The 21,883-nt window shown below is 40.5% G+C and overlaps 1 protein-coding gene across 4 annotated transcripts in view; it reads left to right on the forward strand.

The window, feature by feature from the left end:
* The window catches only part of DCLK1 (doublecortin like kinase 1), a 385,516-nt gene that overhangs the window by 325,175 nt on the left and 38,458 nt on the right, over nucleotides 1-21,883 (forward strand). For all 4 annotated transcript variants that reach the window (XM_008273546.4, XM_070049012.1, XM_008273545.4 and 1 more), the window contains 4 exons: nucleotides 1,922-2,068; nucleotides 15,785-15,918; nucleotides 18,312-18,389; nucleotides 18,760-18,856. In XM_008273546.4, coding sequence (XP_008271768.2) covers nucleotides 1,922-2,068; nucleotides 15,785-15,918; nucleotides 18,312-18,389; nucleotides 18,760-18,856 — 456 coding nt within the window. The remainder of the gene's footprint in view (nucleotides 1-1,921; nucleotides 2,069-15,784; nucleotides 15,919-18,311; nucleotides 18,390-18,759; nucleotides 18,857-21,883) is intronic.

Below are 21,883 nucleotides of genomic sequence, written 5' to 3' on the forward strand. Positions count from 1 at the left end.
GCGGAAGTGTCAAGTCCTAGTAGTTACAGAATCTCAACACTAATAACTCCTTCTTCATGGCTTCCCAGCACATGTGTCTTGTTTGTCCTTGAGCTTCAAACATCCTTGGACCATTAGGGTCTTAGAAGCATGGTCCTAGCTAAGTTTCTCAAAGGAGCATCGTGGGAGCCTTTGAAGTCCTGCTTGGGAAGCTCCTAGATCTGGCCTCAAGGCAGTTATGGGTCAGTCTAAATCCAGTACAATCTAGTGACGTAATTGAGGAACTGCAAAGCTTGCCTCTATGTTAGGATATTCTGGTGGATGAAAGAGAATTTGCAAAGGCTGTGAAGGACAATAAGGACCTTACCATGATCACCTAAGTATACTGTTGCCAATCAGACTAAGATTACCCATAAAATGTGCTATGAGCTCTTGAGCATTTGTCTTTTATTTCTCATATTCAAATTTAATGTCGTTTCATCTCTCCAAAAATCAGCCAGTATCAGTGGGGATGGGGAGGCCCCATAGCATCAACCCAGGGATGATAGGGGAAGAAGATGGGGTGGGGTGGCAGAGAACAATGTGCTTGAGAAATAAATGCCTTAAAGGCAGGATGGAGAGAATTTTTTGGCTGCTTTGTTGAGGATAAAAAAGAAAGGCAACAACAGGGTGCCTAGAGCCTACATGAAGAGAACAGTTGTGAAGTCTTTGCAAGGTGGCCGTGGAGCCACACATATCTACCTATTGTGGAGTCCAGGGTGCTGTTCACAGAGACCGTAGTGGATGTCCTACCTCCCCAAGTGACCCAGTGACAACCTGCAAACCCCTGTATAGCAGTCTTGCCTTTGAGAGGAACTGGAAGTTGAGAGAGAAGGGGTTTGTTTTGAGAACAACTGTGTGTGTGTGTGCTTAGTTTGAAAACTACAGAGACTTGGTGACAGTGAGAGAAGCCTCCAGAGTAGAGATAGTCCTGACAGCAGACGTACCAGCTGGATAGTGAGATCTGGGAATCATCAGCCTCTGAGGGCTATATTTTGCTTTTGTTATTTTAAAAAGAAAAATTAAATCCCTTACCACCTTAGGTAAGAGATGAACACAATTGAATACTGAGTTCAGCAATTTGGGGCATATATGAATGAATGATACAAACCTTGTTAGTAAATCAGACCCAGATTCTCCTAAAGGGTTTCGAATACATGGAACTTACATTGGAACCTAACAGCATTTTGTTGTAACAAAGAGCAATACATTAGGGAGCAGCCAGGCCCACTGAAGTTCAATGAATAATTGTCCTAGAAAACTTTCTTTGAAACTTCTCCACCTGCCCTCTCTCTCTTCCTCTCCCATTTTTGGAATGACAGTTCCTGGTCCTTCTCTCAGTTCCTTACAAAGAAGCACATTATTATTGAAAAAGAAAACACTGCACCCACTCCAGGTAGAGCTAAATAGAGAGAACTAAGGGGATTGTGTGAATGTGTGTGTGTGTGTTAATAATTTCACAAGGCAGCAGAACATTTTGTTAAGTGTGTAGTTTGCAGTATTACCTGATTCTCACTGGGGGAGGTTTAAGATTATGAATTTGAACTTCAGCTGACAGCTGGTGTGTGGCAGGTGGCACGTGCCACCAGGATACCCACGTGTCACAAGGCTTCTGTGTGGGAGGCCTAGCTCCCTCTCTCCTACCTGGCAGGTGACTGTGGAAATGGCCACGTGCCTGGTGTCAGAATCTTTGAGGTCTGGAGGAATTGTCTCTGGATTTCACAGTTGGGGGAGAAATTGCACAAGCTTTTTGGCCTTTGAGAGGCAAGTGGCCCAGAAAGCTCTTGGAACCCCAAGATCTGTGTCCTTTCTTCATGGCCTTTGGAGTGTGCTGGTTGCTTCCAGAGGCAGCCCTGTGGGCCCATCTGCTAAGCTGCTGCTCTGCCTGCTATTATCTTCTCAGGGAGGAGACCTTTTTGATGCTATCACTTCCACTAACAAATATACCGAGCGAGACGCCAGTGGGATGCTGTACAACCTGGCCAGCGCCATCAAATACCTACACAGCCTGAACATTGTCCACCGTGACATCAAGCCGGAGAACCTACTGGTAAGAGCAATTCCACCTTCAGGGCACCCTGCGTTCCAGGTACTGAGCAGCGAACAGGAAAGTTTCCTTTCTCTCTCTTTTTTCTTTTCTTCTTTCTTTTAAAAAATTTTACTGTGAGGGCTCACTCCAGCTAGCCTCCAGTGTCTTGCTGGAAACTAACCTTTTAAGTTGATCTGGAAGAGTTAATGTGCCTTTAAGGGTACCTGAGTTATTAGCAAATAAAATTAGCAAGTAAAATCTCAGCATAAGGCAGGTTTGTTTGTGGCTCAGTGGATTCAGTGTCAATGATGCTGATGCTGGCATCCCATATAGGTGCCAGTTTGAGTCCTGGTTACCCCACTTCTTTTTTTTTTTTTTTTTTTTTTTTGTTTTGTTTTGTTTTTTGTTTTTGACAGGCAGAGTGGACAGTGAGAGAGAGAGACAGAGAGAAAGGTCTTCCTTTTGCCGTTGGTTCACCCTCCAATGGCCGCCGCGGCCGGCGCGCTGCGGCCGGCGCACCGCGCTGATCCAATGGCAGGAGCCAGGAGCCAGGTGCTTTTCCTGGTCTCCCATGGGGTGCAGGGTCCAAGCACCTGGGCCATCCTCCACTGCACTCCCTGGCCACAGCAGAGGGCTGGCCTGGAAGAGGAGCAACTGGGACAGAATCCAGCGCCCCGACCGGGACTAGAACCCGGTGTGCCGGCGCCGCTAGGCGGAGGATTAGCCTAGTGAGCCGCGGCGCCGGCCCTGGTTACCCCACTTCTAATCCAGGTCCCTGCTAATACACCTTGGAGAGCAGAAGAGGATGTTCCAAGTACTTGGGCCCCTGTACCCATAGGGAGATCTGGACAGAATTCCAGGCTCCTGGCTTCAGCCTGGCCCAGCCCCAGCTGTTGCAGCCCTTTGGGGAGTGAACCAACAGATGGAAGACTGATTCTCTCTCTCTCTCTCTCTCTCTCTCTCTCTCTCTCCCTCTAACTATGCCTTTCAAATAATAAATAAATAAATCTTTGTATAAAACTCTGAGCACAGGAGTGAGACTAGAAGGAAGGAAGGCTGAGTTAGCACGTTGGTCCAGTGTCAGGGAGCTTTGCACCTGTACCTATTTACCTACAGCGCTTTTATGAAAGAAAGGGTTTCTTTAAGCCTTATTTAATTTATTTATTTGAAAGGTAGAGTTACAGAGAGGAGAGAGAGATCAGTCTTCCAGATGGCTACAAAAGCCATGAGGCTAAGCTAAGCCCAAAACCAGGAGCCTGAAACTCCATCTGGGTTTCCCACATGGATGGCAGAGGCCCAAAGCACTTGGGCCATCTTCCTCTGCTTTCCCAGGTGCATCAGCTGGGAGCTGGAAAGTGGAACATCAGGGATTCAAACCAGTGCTCAAAGGAAATGCCAGCATCGCAAGCAGCAGCTCAACCCACTGTGCCACAACGCCGGCCCTTGATAGAAAAATTTTACTTGGAAAATATAGGAAGCCCTTTTGTCTTAATTTCCCATGTTTCCTTCTCAATAATAGTGATTTAAAACCTATAAAAAAATAAACCTTATCGGTTTTTTTAAGATTTATTTATTTGTTTATTTGAAAGAGTTAGAGAAAGGGAGAGACAGAGAAAGACAGATCTACCTGCTGGTTCACTCTTCAGATGGCTTCAACAGCAAGGGCTGGGCCAGGCCAAAGCCAGGAACTTCTTCCAGGTCTCCAACATGAGTGCAGGGGCCCAAACACTTGGCTCATCTCACTAGTTCCACAGAATAAAAGAATAAAGAAGATGGCTATGAAAAACCAGGCACACCGTCTCTCCCCGCATGACTATCTGGTTTGCTTTCCAGGAACCCCAGGGAAATATTGGGAATTCTCCAAGCCAGCAAATGAGGGTGCTTTCCTAGTATGGTTTTGAAGGGGATGGTGTAGAAGGATGTGCGCAGCCTAGACCGGGTACAAGCAGTTGTCACTCTGAAACATCAGAGTCGCATACATTTTGCTGACTCTTCAGGCTGAAATTCTAATGAAATATATTTTACTTAAGTAAACGTATATGTGAGTGTCTTTCAGAATGTTCGTGAAAATAGAATTAAAAGATAAGCAAAACATTATTGAGTTTGCATACAGAAAGAAGCCACAAAAAGTTCATGGAAAATGCATATTATAAAAAAAGTGATGCATGAAAAAAAAGTGATGCATGAATTCCAAAAATTTTTGCACCAAAATAAACAACTTTTAATTCCATTCCCCACAAACTTTTGGAAGCCCCTGTGTGTGTATTTCATTCCCTGAAGAAGCTAGTCTTGCCTTAACTTTTTTCCCCACACTTGGGCACCCTGTGTAATCGATGATTCCTGTGGGTTTGCCCCTCTCTTCAGAATGCTGGGAATTGAGGATTCTCCTTCCACAGCAGTGTTTCTCCCAGGGTGGTCCAAAGACTCCCTGCATCAGAATTACTCCCAGATGCCTGTTAAAAATGCAAATTTCTGTGCTGCTTTGCATCTCTACCAACTCAGAATCTGGTAACTGGTGACAGGGTACAGAAGTGCACATTGCAATAAGCTCCCCAAGGTAATCTGAGTGCACGTTCAAGTTTAAAAGCAGATGAGCAAATGGACTCCCACTAAACCAGCAAAAGCTAATAAGGTCTACTAAAATTGAGGACTACCTCATCCTTGTGCTAAGAATTAAACAGGTAACTTTGACCTGTGCTAAGGGCATCACAGTAATAATCTCATTAAATCCTCACAACCACCACAGGGGCTAAGTTCTAGAATAGTCCCATTTCCCAGGTAAGGACACTGATTTCCTAAAAGTTCAATGACCTGCCCAAGATTATAACAGCTTTTAAGTAGAAGAACCAAGATCTCAACCTAGTTCTGCCCTACCAGAAAGCAAAACTCTTACCTCTAGACTATAGTAAACTATGAATTAAGGTGAGAGTAATCGAATGCTTGCCATGGGCCAGACACTCTGCCAGGAAATAAGAGAGACACATTCCTTCATGGAGTTGACATTGAAGCAGGAAAAGCAGGCATTCAAGAAATAAATACGCACACAATTAGTTAATTGCTGTTAGTTGGTAATCTTGTAGCTGCTGGCTAATGAAGGCAGCTGAGGTCAAATGACAGAGCTCTGATTTAATTGCACCTCAAATTCCACATCTCTGCAGTAGCCTAAACATTCTCTTCTGCATAGTTGCCTCCATAAACGGCAGCAATTTTCTCTCTGTCTGCATTCATTATTCTTGTGTCCTGAATTATGTAGGACTGTCTCATGGGAGCAGACTTACAACTGGGCCTTTGTCTAAAAACTTCTCTAAGCTCCAAAACTTCAGTGATTGGAAATTAAAGTTTCATTTCCCTTCCCCCTTCGCCTTTCAGTTCAGTTTATGTGCCTATTGTTCATTTGCTTCGCCCCAGAGCATTATCTATTTCTGGAAATGCCATGAATGATTACACAGCAGTGAACTTTTACTAAAGTTATCATTTTCAGGATACCTTTTCAGTATTGTGGTCATTTGAACATATTTTGCTTTAAATTACCCTAAAAGGAATTCTTCCAAAAAGGAAAAAGTTATCTCCATTTCCCTTTCTTTCCTAGTTTAAGAATCTGAAATGCATAGAGAAACCATTGTAGTATAAGATAGGTTTAAAATATCCATATAAAAAAACCTAAAGAGGTTCTATTTTCCATTACAGTAAAATTTACCATAGAGGGTAGGAACTGGTGAATTTTACACGTATAAATCTATTCTAAGAGGAAACAAAAGAACAGAGTAAACGTAACAACATTAACAAAAGGTGATGATATCACTAATTGCACATGAAACCTCTCAATCTTAGATTCTGTTGGACTTTCTATGGCTGTATGACAGAACCATCATGGGAGATATTCTACACATTCAGGATTTATGGGCAGATGGACAAAAGTTCAAAATCAAGTGCTTTACTCTTCCATTGGCTAGTCTTGTGACCTTGAGCAAGTTATTTAACTCCTTTAAGCTTCCTGTTAAGGGGGTTTTATGTAGGTAAAGAAATAATGCATAACTACTAGTTCTCTTTCTTTTTATTTCAGTTATTTGTAATATGAATTAAGTTAGGCCTAAAAATAAAATTGCTTCACAATAACACTGCATGTAGTAAAAAATTTTTCTTCTTTTTTTTTGACATTGCTTTTTAGAATTTTACTATTCATCCATGTATGGATTTGCCAACTTGTGACAAAATGTAGACTTAAGCAATATTTTTTTAAAAATGTCATGAAAAAGTTTAGACATAGTTTTTAATCCATTTGTTTAACACAAGAAAACTTACCAAATAAATAAAAGGCCTTAGTGTACATTTTGCTTGTCTGTTTTATTAGGAGGCCTCAAAAACCCTTCTCTTTCTTTAGGCTGCTAACAAGTCATCTGTGGGGTTAAGTGTTTGATTAATATTTGTTATAAATTAGCAAAGTGGTTTTTAAATAAATGTCTAATTTGGCTATAGGTTTCATTTTATGCAGTATAATTGTGTATATAGAACTTTTAACATCTTTATTTACAATTCTAATAGGATAATATGAAAGTGTAGCTAGACATTAAGAATCTATATTGATCACATGAGTGGTTTATTTGATTTTACATGTTTGCTTAAATCAAAATATTTTACTGAGAAAACGTGATTTGGCTTCCAGTGACATTCCTAGTCACACTTAGCTGAAGACTAGCAAACAACCCAATAAAAACAGCTCTTACACATTTTTTGTTGTATCATTCCTTAAATTTTTCCTCCAAGTTAATCAGGGCACTGATTTTATATGGTTATTATTGCTTTATGTGTGGTTAGACCTGGTGCTTAATAATGGTGGGTGAGATGAGCAAATAAGTAAATGCAATGCCTCTTCCCAGGATGGAGAGCCGAGCTGATGTGAGAATCTTAAGCCATTTCCCTACCCATCTATAACATGGGGGACTCACAGTGGCTTCAGTCTAAACCTCACTGAGTGGGCAGCGTTTTTCTCTCCCCACTCAATGGGAGTCACTGATGCACCCAATTGGACCACTGTGTGTGTGTGTGTGTGTGTGCATGCATGCTGTGATAGTTTATGCCTAAACAACTTTCTGTTTTCAAAACAAAAACTGATTCAATGCCTTCAGTGTACAAAAGTCACCACTAGATGGCAAGCATGTGCCCTTGGCGGCAAAAAAAAAAAAAAAAAATCATTACTAATAACTTGTGTTTTTCCCGAGGAGCTGGGCAAGTCTTTTAAAAGTGTAGACACAGATGCTACCTCTTTATGAAAAGTCTTAACTGGCAAAAATATAATTGACATCACTGCTTTTTATTAGACTGCATAAATGAACACAGCCATTTTCTTCAAATATAAACGTGTTTGTTTAAAAACCCTTTTCTTCTCAGAGTCGCCAATATTCTCCAGAAGTTCCCCAGAGACTTTGCCTCTCCCGATCAGAATTTTCTGTTAGAAACTCTTTCCCAAAAGTGTCTACCTGCTCCTGGTTGCCCATCAAATGACTTGTGCAATTCATGACCTACATCTTCACTTAATGTTACTCAGCAACCAACCATTCCTGTTCAATGCATGCAATGATGACCAAGGTCATCTCTCTTTAATTTCTAACTCAAGACAACACTGGGCTCACAAGGGAATGGATTTCATTCTGTCTTAATCCCACAGCTCTTAATCCCCAAATAAGTCTATTAAGTCATAGAATAGCAAACCATATTGGTAGATGAGGCAGGTGCTATAGAGTGTATGTAGATGTCATGGACAAAAACATACTTGGGTAGGTCGCTAGTTAGTCCCCCAGTCATCCCTCAGTAACTGCAGGAGATTGGTTCCAGGACCATCCTGTAGATATCAAAATCCATGAATGCTCAAGTCTTTATATGAAACAATGTAGTATTTTCATACAACTTATTCACACTCCCCTGTATACTTTAAATAATCTCTAGATGACTTACATCTTGAATAAATAAAACAATATAATTGATATATAAATTCTTGTTACACCACATTGTTTAAGGAAGGATGAGATGAAATATAGTATGTACATGTTTGATACAGACAAAATAAGCTTTTTAAATATTTTTGATCCATAGTTACTTAAAGGCTGGGTATGGTTATGGGAGTAAGGGGACCAGTTGACTATGAATTTGAGCCGTCAAAGTGTGTTGACCAATGGACTGGGGATTACCCAAGGGTTTGTTACCAGTGATCATCCATGAGTCTGCCACTGACCCTGCCCTAATCAACATTACCAGTGACTTGAAATGAATGGATTATGCCAGATGCCAGATTTGAAATCCCAAATAATCTCTGGTTCTATAATGCTTCAAAATCTGTAAGATGAAATTTAACAGAAGATAAACACAAATCTGTATAGACTAAATAATTTCACATAGTTGTTGTGTTGATAATTACAGACAAGAAGAGTAATGAAGAAACTTGGATTGAAGGCAGGTCAGAAGGCTCTTCGCTGGCCATAAGTTCAGTTTGAGGCTCAGCATGATGTGGCTGTTAACAATAATAATGTGCCCTTGGACCTGGGTTGCTGAAGGAGTTTCACCAGCAAAAGCATCCTTGACCTTGCTTATTCCACATTACCTTTAGGGTAATGAACTGAACACATCATGATAGGAGACTGGAGTTAGCCCAGAAAGGGGGGCTCTGTGGAGCTTAGCAGTTTTCATCAGATACAGGAAAGGCTGACAAATGGAAAACAGGAGAGCGTATTTTTTGCCACATCTGAGAATGCTGAACTAAAAATGTAGAAAGGCCATTTTTTGGGTGAGAGATTTGGGGCTAAGAAAAAACTTTCTAACAGTGCCATCTGTTTGAAAATTAAATAGCCTTTGTCACGGGTAACTTGTAGTCATTGTAAGTGTCCAAACAGGAACTAATGATCCTACTCCTGAGTGTTTGGGGAAACAATGTCTCTCTCTGATTCTGGATGAAGGGTGAGGAGGAAGAGAAGTAAACGTGTTCCCACAACATTATTTAGTACAGTAATTGCCCATTTGGGTACTAAGCATTTACTGAAGAACCTTTTTCTTCACGCACCTGTGAGTGCATCAGGGAGCTGGGGACAGGAAGGAAAAGTGTAGTGTGTCACCTTGGTGGGTCTGTCTGCTCCACCAATGACCTTTTCTGTCACCCAGGACTAGAATGATAAAATCCATTTCTTCTTAAAATAACATAGCATCACTAAATTTCAAAGATTAGAAATAAGAATAAGGTTGCTAAACTTAAGAGGATGCTAGTTATCTCATATGTGCTAGAAGAAGAGTAACTTGGTAGAACGTTTCTAAAAGACAATTTATTAATATATAACCAAAGCCTTAAATAGTAGGGGCATCCTATGATCAAAAATTCTACTTCTAGAAATGTAGCCTAAAGGGATAAAATCATGTGTATGTATGTGTGCGTGTGTGTTTATATGTGAGTATATGTATGTGTGTGTATGTGTGTACATGTGTATCTGTGTAAGTCTGTATATCTGTGTAAGTCTGTATGTGTGTGGAGGGAGTACACACAAATGCCTATGAATAGCCCTCCATATCCATAGGTTCCACATCTGTGGATTCAACCAACAGTGGATAAAAAATTTTTTATTTGAAATGAATATATACAGACTTTTTTCACTATTGCATAAATGATATGGTATAACAACTGTTTACATAGCATTTATAGTAGATATTATAAGGAATCTAGAGATGATCTAAAGTACATGAGAGGATTGTACAAATGCAGGAAATGTTATACCATTTTTAAAAATTTGTTTATATATTTGAAAGGCAAAGTGATGGATTGGGAAAAGAAGGAGAAATGTTCATCTCATTGTTTTGTAGTGTGGAAAATAAAACAGTGTGTATTGAAACAACTAACCTCAGGGCACTGGTTAGTCAATGGTGTGATGGTGTGGCAGGAAGACGTACTGGTTAGTGCCAGGGACTGTAACATATTGGAGCTTTATTTCTGGCTGTACAACTTAGCAGTGTAACATTAGGCAAGCTCCTCAACATCTCAGAGCCTCAGTTTTCTCACATGCAAAATTCAGTAAGAGTACAAGATTAACAGGTGATCCTGAGGATCAAAGTGGGGCATGTGCGTGAAGTCCTCATCATGACGCCTGGCCTGGCTTATCCTGTAAACTCAGAACCTGGCAGTGCTAGCTTGGAGGGTTATTACTGTGGTGCATCTATACAACAGAGTATCCAACAGTCTTTGAAAGCAATGAAGCACATGCATGGTTATTCACTTGGAGAAAATATTATCTAGAGGAAGGAGAAGAGGAAAGGAAGAGAAAGAAAGGTCTAGAAGTCATTACTCCAAAATGTTCAAAATGGGCTTCTGGGTTTGGGTTTCCAGATTATGAGTGAGTTGAGTTTCTTTTCCTCTCTAATGATCTGCCTTTTCTAATGTTCCTACAGGAGCATATTAGATATGAATTTTGTGACAACAAATGTAATAAAATGTTTAAAGTTGCAATGTCATTGAGTTCCCACAGCTTGGGGAGAGGCCTAGGGTACAGTTCTTGACAGAATCTGGAATGTCTACGTTTCATGTATCTCACTGCAGCTGCACAGCACTCCCGTGTAGCTTCATGACTGTTTTCAGTTGGGGAAGGGAATCAGGTTTCCTCTCAGTTTCCGTTCACCCCTCCGTCTTCCCAGATATCTCTAGTGTAATACTTTGAAAAGTGATTTGAATTTTCCCTTTAACATTATTGTCTCTTCTGACTTCTTTCTGTCTTCTACACAACTTTTATTGTTCTTATTAATTCACTTTTGATTTTGTAAATATTTTATATCTGGCTATAAATTTTTTTTATTAGAGTTTATTTTTTTCAGGGGGTCTAATTCCGAAGTGTATGGGTCATAAAGTACATTTTTCAAAATAACACCCTGCTTGAATGCTGTTATACTTCTTAAAGATTAGAGGTTTAAATTTAATCCATTTTCCGTAGAAAGCATCATAAAGGCCACATACCGTGGCTGGAGGAAAATCAATGTCTTTTTAGAGGGATCTCATATATGTTAAAAAGTAAATTGAGCTTTTTTCATGGCTTTGTCGATTTCATGCCACTTTTGTTCAATTCTACTTGGTGAAATAATTTTACTGCCTATTGAGCTCTTCTGTGAAACCTATTTCAGTGGTTACTAATGATTCATTAGCCCATGTTTCAACAAGGTTATCCTTGAATTCATAGCAACATTGAGAATTATGTTTGTTCCAACACATCTGTTACATTAGTCAGCTTTTAGTTCTCTGTTATGGGAATCTCAGAAGCCATTTGACTGGGTTCAGGTTTTCTGTGAATTTTCATATTATTTTATGGCCACCGGCTGCATTTTATGACTATATATTAAATGTTTTATTTTTTCAAATCATTTTTCCGACTGGTCTCAGTTTCCCATCTAAGGGAAATCAGGCACATGCACAAATATCTACTGTTCAGCAAGTTACAGCAAGTGGAAAGCTGAAAATAATCGAAAAGGCTACATAAATAAATTTTTTTTCAAAAAGAAAAATTCTGTGTGCCCCAAATCTGCATACCATACCTTTGACACTGTATCTTCTCTTTCTTGGTAGGACCTGCCTTCAGCTTTTAATTGGAACCTTTTTCATAATTGTTGCCATTTAACACATTTAGTCTGTCAAATCATGGGATATCTTTATAGCCATATAATAAACCCAAGAGAACAACTTCTCTGACTGTAGCCATCTGCAATGATCACAAGAGTAGCTTACAAAATACTGACAGTCTTTATGGTAATGGGATACATATGGCAGCCCACAATTATGTGTAGCTGCATTCAATTAGTGTTGTACAATTACACAGTTTTATTGCTTAGTTAAAACAGTGAAAGCTCTACATACTGGGTAATTTGCACTAATCCCCGTCTCTTTAATAGCTCCTTGGTGTTTAAAACGTGGGGGAAACATCTATAGTATTTAAGGGGCCTGGGATGAACTTTAAATTATATCTCATGTTGTGAATACTCTTTGACTGACAATTAATGGACTCCCACTTCACATGTGGGTCATGTTTTATAGAAGCTTTAAAATACAGTTCGAGCAGAAAGTGCTTCTTACACCCAAACCCACTTGCTGGATCAGGCTGTCCAAGCCGATCCTGGCACCCTGCTAATAACGTGCTTTCTGAAAGACGGTCAGGGTGAGGCGACGTGTGGAGCGCCAGTGTCAGATTCAATTCAGAGAACAGTGTAAACCGAGGATCGGGTGTTTTAAATGGAACTTGTGAGAAGGCTTTCTGATTCCTACCTCTTAATTAAAAACTTAGTTCAAATGAGTTTATAGTTGCCATTTAGGAAAATACTTTCTAGAAATGATTTTGCAAAGATTCACGTGTGTAGTGTGTGTGTGCATATACATGTTTGAAACAGATGGATGTAGCAATCTGTGATTTTTCACATTTTTTTCTTACATATTCATTTGAGAGACAGAAAGAACCCCCTTTTGCTGGTTCACTCCCCAAATTCCCACAACAGCCACTGCCTGGCAGGGGTAGAAATGAGCAGCCCGGAACTCAATCCTAGTCTGCCATGTGGGTGGCAGAAACCAGGTTCCTGGAGCCATCATCAGTGCCTCCCAATGCCTGTTTTGTTGGGAAGCTAGAGCAAGGAGCTGAAGCCTGGCATCGAACCTAGAGGCTTGGTCCATTGTGGGACGGAGGAATCTTACCTGGCATCTTAACCATTAGGCCACACACTGGTCCCCAATCTGATTTTTTCTTAACAAATAAAGTGGTGCCAATCACGCCCTCTGCAACTGGCTCATTGAACAGGAAAGGGTGAGGATCACTCAGGTTGCAGCAGGTGCTAACTGTGAGCCCCAGTTGTGGGGTGACTCATTATTGCCACTTAGGAAACGGGCTCTTGCGTTGGAGGAAAAGAAACTCTGGGACAGTATATTCTCCATCCTTCTCCTAAAGTGTTGACAGAGAAAAAGCCCACGTAACCCTGCTTCCTGCCCTGCCTGACAGTAGTTAAACAGAATTCCAAACTAGAAGTCTGGACAATGACTCACCTGCAAAAACATTTTCTCGAAGCATTTCTAATGTACTTGCGTCTAGGTGTGTTTTCAATTACGTGGCCTAGGCCTTTGTCTCTAAGCTCTTTTTGTTTCCTAAGCATCATGAACCTTTTTATGTTCATGAAAATTCTACTGTACATTTTTCAAAGCACAAAACGCAGGAGAGGAAACATTGTACAAGTGATTAAAGAGAGAAAATAAGAACTTTAAAGTTACAGATTCTATGTATTTTACTTAAATGAGTTTGGTTTTGTTAGAAGTGTTATGACTTTTAGTACTCCTCATTTTCTTTATTTCAGATAGGATTTAGTGGTCTCTTTTTTCTTAGTAATTGAACTTTTGAACTATATTGCTCATTTGCACGTACTTCAAAAAGTTCATGGAAAATGAAATTAAAAATTAAGTTTATTTTGGTGGAAAAAATGTGAAATCCATGCATAGTTTTTTCATAATATATATTTTCTATGATCTTTTTGAAGAACCCGCATATTAAATATAATTGGTATATTTTTGTTTTTTAGACGATATTCCTATTAAAATACTGATGTTCCAAAATAAAGCCTTTGCTTCAAGGTAGAGAATCACATGATCAGATTCAGAACAAAAATGATACTTATGACCAGATCTGCCAACGTTTGCTTTTGTCAGACATTTAAATAAAATTAGGTGATGTAGATACAATTTTTTAAGTTACAAAATTGCGGCATAAATGGAGTTCAATACGTCAAAATAGGCACAGCCTCACAAAGCGCATGTCAAGAATGTTTGGACTTCATAAAACATCAAAGCAAGAGATTTTTTTGCATTTTAGGACAGTTATTGGTAACAAAATGAAAGTAAGGAAGTAAACAGATCGTCTGTGTCTGGGAAGCAGACCATCTCAGAGATGTTTCCATCTCAGATTTCTTTTCATGAAAAACATTTGCTTGTCTTTTGGATGACCAGAATGGGTGATATGCCAAGACTACCATTTACAGATAGCTTTTGCCTAAGGCCAGGGGCAGTATTGTGTTTTGCATCCCAGAGGTCTCAAAGCCCCTAACCAAAACCTGTTTATAGTGACCAGATCTAGACAGCTGCCTCACTGCCTAGGGAAGACATACCCACCCCAGATGACAACTGGACAAAACCCACACCTGTGAAGGACACATGGCAGACTTTACCCTAACAACTCAGGTGCAGCTGACCCCCACAAGCCTTTAGATGTCTGCCCCAGGGCAACCTAAAATTAATTGTGATCCAAAGCCGTGGATATTTTAAGAATGGAGAAGATGTAAAAGAATATTTTCCACCAAGTAAAGACACGGTCTCTCCAGAGAGGAGGATCCCACTATTGCCTTTGCCAGTAATTGTTGGATCCAAATGGTCACTGCTGATATTGCAGCTTAGCTGGCCAAACATCTGCATTTTATGCAGCAGTGGAATGCAAAGTTAATCTACTTTTTCCAAAGGAAGGCAGACGTGGCATGTGAACAGTAGCAGCGGCGCTCCTGATGTGTGGAGATGTGTCTTGCTGTGCAAGAGGCTCACACTGCCACAAGTAACAGATGATCTTGGAGTGATAACAGAAGAACATGCAAACTTCAACTTGCTGGATGAATTATTTTGATGTAGAAGCAGAACTTGGCTGTTTCCTTGAGGCATCTCCTGAAAATTGCCCTTGTTGGAAATACTAGCCTTTGATTGTGGTTTTCTTTTCTTTGTCATATTGATTCCAACAGGGGGCATTGAATCAGAATTCTGAATGTTTTTTGATCTTTTCTTTGAAATAAAAGAAGTTGTTTAGGATGCTTTTTAGAGCACATCCATTTGTTCTGATCATGGGCTGGAATTAAAAGGGTGCTCCCATAAATACTTGCCTGGAGTCACATGCATCCTTTTCTTGATTTGTTGAGGGAAAGGCTGGAAACTTTTACTGCCTTAATAAGGAAACCTGGACAGAATGCTGACTCTGCACCTGATAAATCCTTCCAAATTGCCACAGGTGAAATGAAATGTTAATATCCCTTTCAATTATTAATAAAAATGTAAATAGATCTTGTTGGAAATGTAGGGCACTGAAAATAAAGTATTTTAATACATGTGTAGATAGCTTTTTGCTCAGCTACTAAAGAACTTCATTTTTAAAGCTTGTGTGTTCAAATGAGAAGGTAATTATTTTCATAAATTGGATATACTACATTGGAGACTTTCTGTTCTTCATTTTATATGCAAATCTATTTTAATTATAGAAAACATCAAATACAGATAACCAAAAGGAAAAAATGATTTTCCCTTATCCTACCACCCAGATATGGGCACACCTACACTGATATTTCAGACTTTCTTCCTTGCACATATTTTTTTTCTTTAATGAACATATTATACAAACCAGTCTAAAATCTGCCATTCTCACTTTCCAATCATAAGACATTTTAATTAAAATAAACCCACATTACTGTTTTAATAGTCTCCCAGATTCCCCTGGCAGGAATGTACTGGGATGTATTTAATGCTAGCTGTTTGCCATGTTTCCAATTTTGCTAAATCCAAAGAGATGAAAGATGTCCTTGTTTGAATATCCTTGTGTCTTAGCATGAATATTTTTACTTTACATGCACTGAATTTAAAACGCAGTCCCCTCCTTTCTTTAAGAAAAGGCTTGTGAGCTCTTGGCCTTAAAGCAAGTGTGCCTTATGTTTTTATTTCAGGTGTATGAGCACCAAGATGGCAGCAAATCACTGAAGCTGGGCGACTTTGGACTGGCCACTATTGTTGACGGCCCCCTGTACACAGTCTGTGGCACCCCAACATACGTGGCTCCAGAGATCATTGCAGAGACTGGGTAAATGCTTTTGTGTTTCAGTGCTATGCTCACAAAAGAACAAGGTTGCTTGGAGAATAAGAAACAGCACTGCTCTTTCTCACCCGGACTGAATTAGCTATCAGGTTTCTTGCACATTTTTTTCCCCAACTTTTATAGTGGAAGCCATTTTCTCTGTTTTCCCAATCAAGTTGCCAATTATAGCAATCTTGTTTAAGGCTTCTGTTTGTCCTTTGTTAAAGGTAGAACAGAAGTTATTAACCTCAGAGTAAAAAATGCTCAGACTAACAGAGAAACATACAGCAGAGGTAATTAACTCACTTGTGGTGCTAAGAGAAACAGATGCTACCTTGTGCGGTGATTACAGACTCTGGTGGTTATTTCTCTCAGCCGCCCTTTCCTCCTGCCCTGGTTTCTTTTGACCTTCTTGGAGATGCACCGATTTTCTGTGCAGTACAAACACCCTGGGGCATCAGAAGGCCACTGGGAATTTGCTGGTTTCTGTATGCAGAATCAGGTAAAGGAAAATCTGTAGCCTAGAATGGGGAGAGAAGTGAAAACACAGGGTGGCCTATTACTTAAACTTGTCCTTAAACTTGCCGACTTAATTCTTACTCTCCCAGCCAATGGGACTGTTCCCGTCTTGGACACCAATTAAGTTTAATGTAAACTCATGACCAGCTAGTGGCTGAGTCAGGATTTGAACTTCAGGTTCAGCCTGAATCAAAGGCTCTTTCAAGAGTGAGCCTTTGTTGTGGTAATTTAGACACCATTTGAAAAGATTACTTCTGTGTCTGTACCTGTATCGATCTGTATCTGTGTCCCAGTCTCAAGTTCACTGCCAGTTCCACCTGTGTGCTAATGTGTCACCTGGGAAGAAGTGGTGATGGCTCCAGTAGTTGGGAGATGCTCCTGGATTCAGCAAGGCCCAGCCCTGGCTGTTGCAGGCTTTTGGGGAGTAAGCCAGTAGATAAAACATCTTTCTTGTTTGTCTCTCTGACTTTCCAGTAAGATGAAAATAAATAATAAAAAGAATAAAGGCTCTTTAAGTGAAAAGTTCCATGTGTTACCAAGAGTCATCGACAGCTCTCTGAGTTTCTGTTCTTCGGCAGAAGGAATGGGGAGGAGAGAGCAGCCAGGGGAGGCAACCCTACTTTTTCTTCTCATCAGTAGTTTTAACCCACATCTGGAGATGTAGGTGGTACCATCCACTGTGACTGGTCAGGCATAGTGTTTCTGCATGTACCAAATGCAAAAGGCAGACATACACAAAAGATGAGAAGGGAACCCCAAAAGGAAATCCCTAGGGTGAGAAGTGAGGGAATGAGACTTTTTTGTTATTCATCCAGTCTGAGTGAGTGGGAGCCTTAGCCTGACTTCCGTCAGACAGAGCTGCCTGTGTACAGCCAGACTTCCCACTGGGACCTATTCTGATGTCTGCTGGGTGGGAGAGATGGGTTGCAGGAAGAGTAGCTGGCTGAGCTCCTCAAGACCCTGGTTGGAGCCCAACTCCGCCATTTGCTAACCGTACAATTGAGCAAAATTACATGTCCTTCTGAACCTCAGTTCTGGTGTTTGTTTTTTTTTTTTTTTCCATGAAATAGGCACTACTTCTCCTGTCCAACCTACAGGGTTGTTGGGGAAACCAAATAAGATAATATAGGTTAGTGTTTCATAAATTGGAATGTTCTATTGATAATTATTCTTCCTAATATTAGGGAGTTAGATGGTCTCAAGGGTCCTCAAAATTGGTATCACTACAATAAATCTTTTTGCTGCAACCCTGCACTTACTGATATTTGGATATGAGCCCAGGTATGCATTAATTTTTATTCATGTGGCTTAGATAATCTTTTTAAAAATTATTTTTTGTTATTTGCTTGAACTCTAGTGGGTTTTAGTGTAGCGTTTGTTAGATTTTTTTTAAATACTTGTGTGGAAAGTGACACCATTTAATTTTTTTAAGATTTTATTTATTTATTTGAGAGGTGGAGTTACAGACAGAGAGAGAGAGAGAGACAGAGAGAAAATCTTCCCATCTGCTGATTCACTCCCCAAAGGGCCACAACAGCTCAAGCTGGGCCAATCCAAAGCCAGGAACCAGGAGCTTCTTCCAGGTTTCCCATGCAGGTGCAGGGGCCCAAGCACTTGATCCATCATCTACTGCTTTCCCAAGCCATAGCAGAGAGCTTGATCAGAAGTGGAGCAGCTCAGACTAGAACCAGCACCCATATAGGATGCTGGTGCTTCAGGCAAAGGCTTGGCCCACTATGCCACAGTGCCGGCCCTGTTAGGTTTTTTGAAAACTGGTTTGTGTTCTTTTGAGTTTGTTATAGAAGAATCATCTGTTTTATCATGCCCCCTAGTTCGTCCTGACCTGACTTTGCTAACTGTAACATCACTTACTTTTCCAGATATGGCCTCAAGGTGGACATCTGGGCAGCTGGTGTAATCACTTACATCCTGCTGTGTGGTTTCCCTCCGTTCCGTGGGTATGGGCAGCAGTCTTTTATTCAGCACCAACAAAGCATGGCTCTATTCCCTGAATGATCCATTTGGCCTTTTGCACAAAGGAGCCTGCAGCAGAAAAAAAATAATAAGAATTTTACTTGCAATGCCTGTTATGTTCTCTGTGGTATGCATGCTAATTTGTCTGCTTTCCATAAATCTTCTTCCTAGAGTTTAAAAACTCATTTTTTCTTAATTCACCAAAATAGTTCCATATTGACATTTTCAATTGCTTTCAAAACACACATTTCACACATCTGTGGGGAAAGGAAGGGCCCCACTGCGTAAGAACGAGGAGATCCACCCTGATTTGACGTTTTTGTGCTGTTTTCTCCTTGTTGTTCTCCTGAACAGAAGTGGTGATGACCAAGAGGTGCTTTTTGATCAGATTTTGATGGGGCAGGTGGACTTCCCGTCTCCATACTGGGATAATGTTTCTGATTCTGCAAAGGTATGTTTCCAGTAGCTTCCTCTTCCATATAGCCTGTGTGTCTCAGTGGAGTTAATGATGCCAGATCATTGTGAACATGGTAAACAATGATGTCATAACTATTATTTCTGTACACATATAAGTTGCACGTAATAGGTTTCTCAAGATTTCATCAAATCTTCCATTCAGAACCATCCCAACACGTGCTCGTCAAGCGTCTCCAGTTCACTGGCTTCAGCTCATCCAGTTGTTACTCCAGTCACATAGCTACAGCCACTTGCTGTGCCCCACCTTTTACAGCCTGAGTCCACCTCAGATTTTGGTGCACCTTATTTTTTTTTTTATTTGACAGGTAGAGTTATAGACAGTGAGAGAGAGACAGAGAGAAAGGTCTTCCTTCCGTTGGTTCACTCCCCAAATGGCCGTTACAGCCAGCGCTGCGCCGATCTGAAGCCAGGAGCCAGGTGCTTCCTCCTGGTCTCCCATGTGGGTGCAGGGGCCCAAGCACTTGGGGCATCCTCCACTGCCCTCCCAGGCCACAGCAGAGAGCTGGATGGGAAGAGAAGCAACCGGGACTATAACCCAGCACCCATATGGGATGCCGGCACCACAAGGTGGAGGATTAACCAAGTGAGCCACGGCGCCAGCCCCTTGGTGCACCTTATTGCTTCACCTTTCTCAGGTCTTGACTCCGTGTCATCTTCTCAGACCATCCTGTTTACAATTGCAACTACTAAACCTTGCTTGACTTGCTTTATCCTCCTTTATTTGCTTTATTTTTCCCCATAGTACTTACATCTTTATGTACATCTGGTATACCACCTAATGGCCTATCTATCTATTCACCCCTCTGTAGATAAATCAATAGACACAGATCAGTGAATAGGTCTTCTTTATGTAGTCCATTTCCAAACTCTCCCTACTAGAATGCAAATTCTGTGAAGGCAAGGATTGTTTTCTGTTTTGTTCATTGCTGTATCATCTGTGTCTAAATAATGGCCAGTATTTCACAGGCACTCAATATATATTGAATAAATATATGAATGAGTGAATTGGTCAATTAATTGATCAAAATGAAGAAAGTTCAACCTCATCATAGGTTAAAATGGTCAAGAAAGATTTTATAGGGAAACTATGATTTAAGTTAAACCTCCAGGCAAAGCCAATATTTAGAGGCAGAGGGAATCAAGAAATATAGTTTTTATCCCACTGAACTAAAAAATCAACCTCTAAGATGGATAGAGTGATGATTGCATGATAATGTGAATGTACTGAATGCCACTAAATTATACACTTAATATGGTCAAAGTGGTAAATTTTATGTATGTTTTGCCACATTAAAATAATAATAGCACATCAACCACTAAGAGAACTATAGAAACTTTACATTGTGATATTAGTAGACCTTGGAGGAAAAAGGAAGACCTTTTCATTGATCTCTTTCAAATTTATATTTTTTTCTCCAAGAATTTTCAATTTTTGAGAATTTAATTTTGAGAAATAATTATCTTTTGGTTGTTCAACAGTGTATGTCTTTCCTTTTTCTATGCCTTATGTATGAGTTCAGTTCTAAAACTCAACATCCTAGACATAACCACTTAGCATAGAAAGTGATGCATATCAGGTACAAGTCTGGCATTTTCTTCAGCTGTCCATCAGTCTGCCTCTGGACTTGAGAAAATGTAGGGAATTGAGGGAAGGGTGAGCAATGAGATGAGATGACACAGCTGCAGAGGTCAAGGTAGAGGTGTCTTCACCTGCACTTGGGCTCTTCAGGAATCTGCCCAGCTCTCAATGCTGTCACTCCATAACCTGAGAGAAAAATTGAGGCATGGCTTTCAAACATTTTGAAATACCCACATAGACCATATCCTATATCCCCAAGCACCTGGCAAAGAGCATCACACACAGGAATTGTTTTAGTAAGTCCTGGTCCAAGCCAGAAAGTGGATGAAGAAAGCTAAGGTAAATTGTCTACATCAGTGGCAGTCAATTATCCCCATCCCGTGTGGTGCCCAGAGCCTGTGTATATAAGGAATGGGGTCATGTGCATCTAACCGGCTTGTTTTGGGGGGAGCTTCTAACCCAAAGTGGAAAATGAATGCCAAATGGGCCATGAAGACCAAAGTTGTGATTTCCTGGTTCAAATTATTTGAGCCCATAGTTAAGATTCGTTAACTTCAGAATCATCACATCATTTACCCCTTCGTAGCTCTAGAGTTGACTCTTGAATGAGATGATTTGAAACTGCACAAGTCCACTTAATGTGGATTTTTTGAAGATTTTTGCTAATATAAAGAACAGATAAAAAAATAAGAAACATTCAGTTGTATGTCATGAATGCTCAGAATATAAGTAGATAATCCATTTTATCATTTGCTACCATAAAATATACACAAGTGGATTATAAAAGTTAACAAAACTTAAGCACCTTGGGGCCGGCGCTGTGGTGCAGTAGGTTAATCCTCTGCCTGCAGTACCAGCATCCCATATGGGTGCTGGTTCTTATCCTGGCTGCTCCTCTTCCAATCCAGCTCTCTGCTATGGTCTGGGAAAGTAGTAGATGGCCCAAGTGCTTGGGCCCCTGCACCTGCATGGGGGACCCGGAAGAAGCTCCTGGCTCCTGGATTTGGATTGACCCAGCTCCAGCCATTGGGGCTATTTGGGGGGTGAACCAGTGGAAGGAAGACCCTTCTGTTCTCCCTCTCACTGCCTGTAACTCTACCTCTTAAATAAATAAATCTTAAAAAAAAAAAAAAACTTAAGCACCTTACCACTTACACATCATGCAAGTACAATTTGCAATCAAGAGGAATGTAAACAAATGTAAAGCAATATTAAATCTTAACTACATAAGTTACTTGTACATACTGTGCTTCAAGGGTTTGTGGCTACCTCCTGCTGCTATGGTAGTGAGCTCTGTGTTGCTTACAGCACCAGGGACGCTCATCGTCTTCACAGGAGCAGTTAGTCTCTCCAGCAAATAGTGTATTACAGGGAAAAGTGATCTCTAACAGTTCCTGCATATTTTTATCATGTGTAATACAT

The sequence above is a fragment of the Oryctolagus cuniculus genome, chromosome 9 (genome assembly GCF_964237555.1).
Source record: "Oryctolagus cuniculus chromosome 9, mOryCun1.1, whole genome shotgun sequence".
NCBI lineage: Eukaryota > Metazoa > Chordata > Mammalia > Lagomorpha > Leporidae > Oryctolagus > Oryctolagus cuniculus.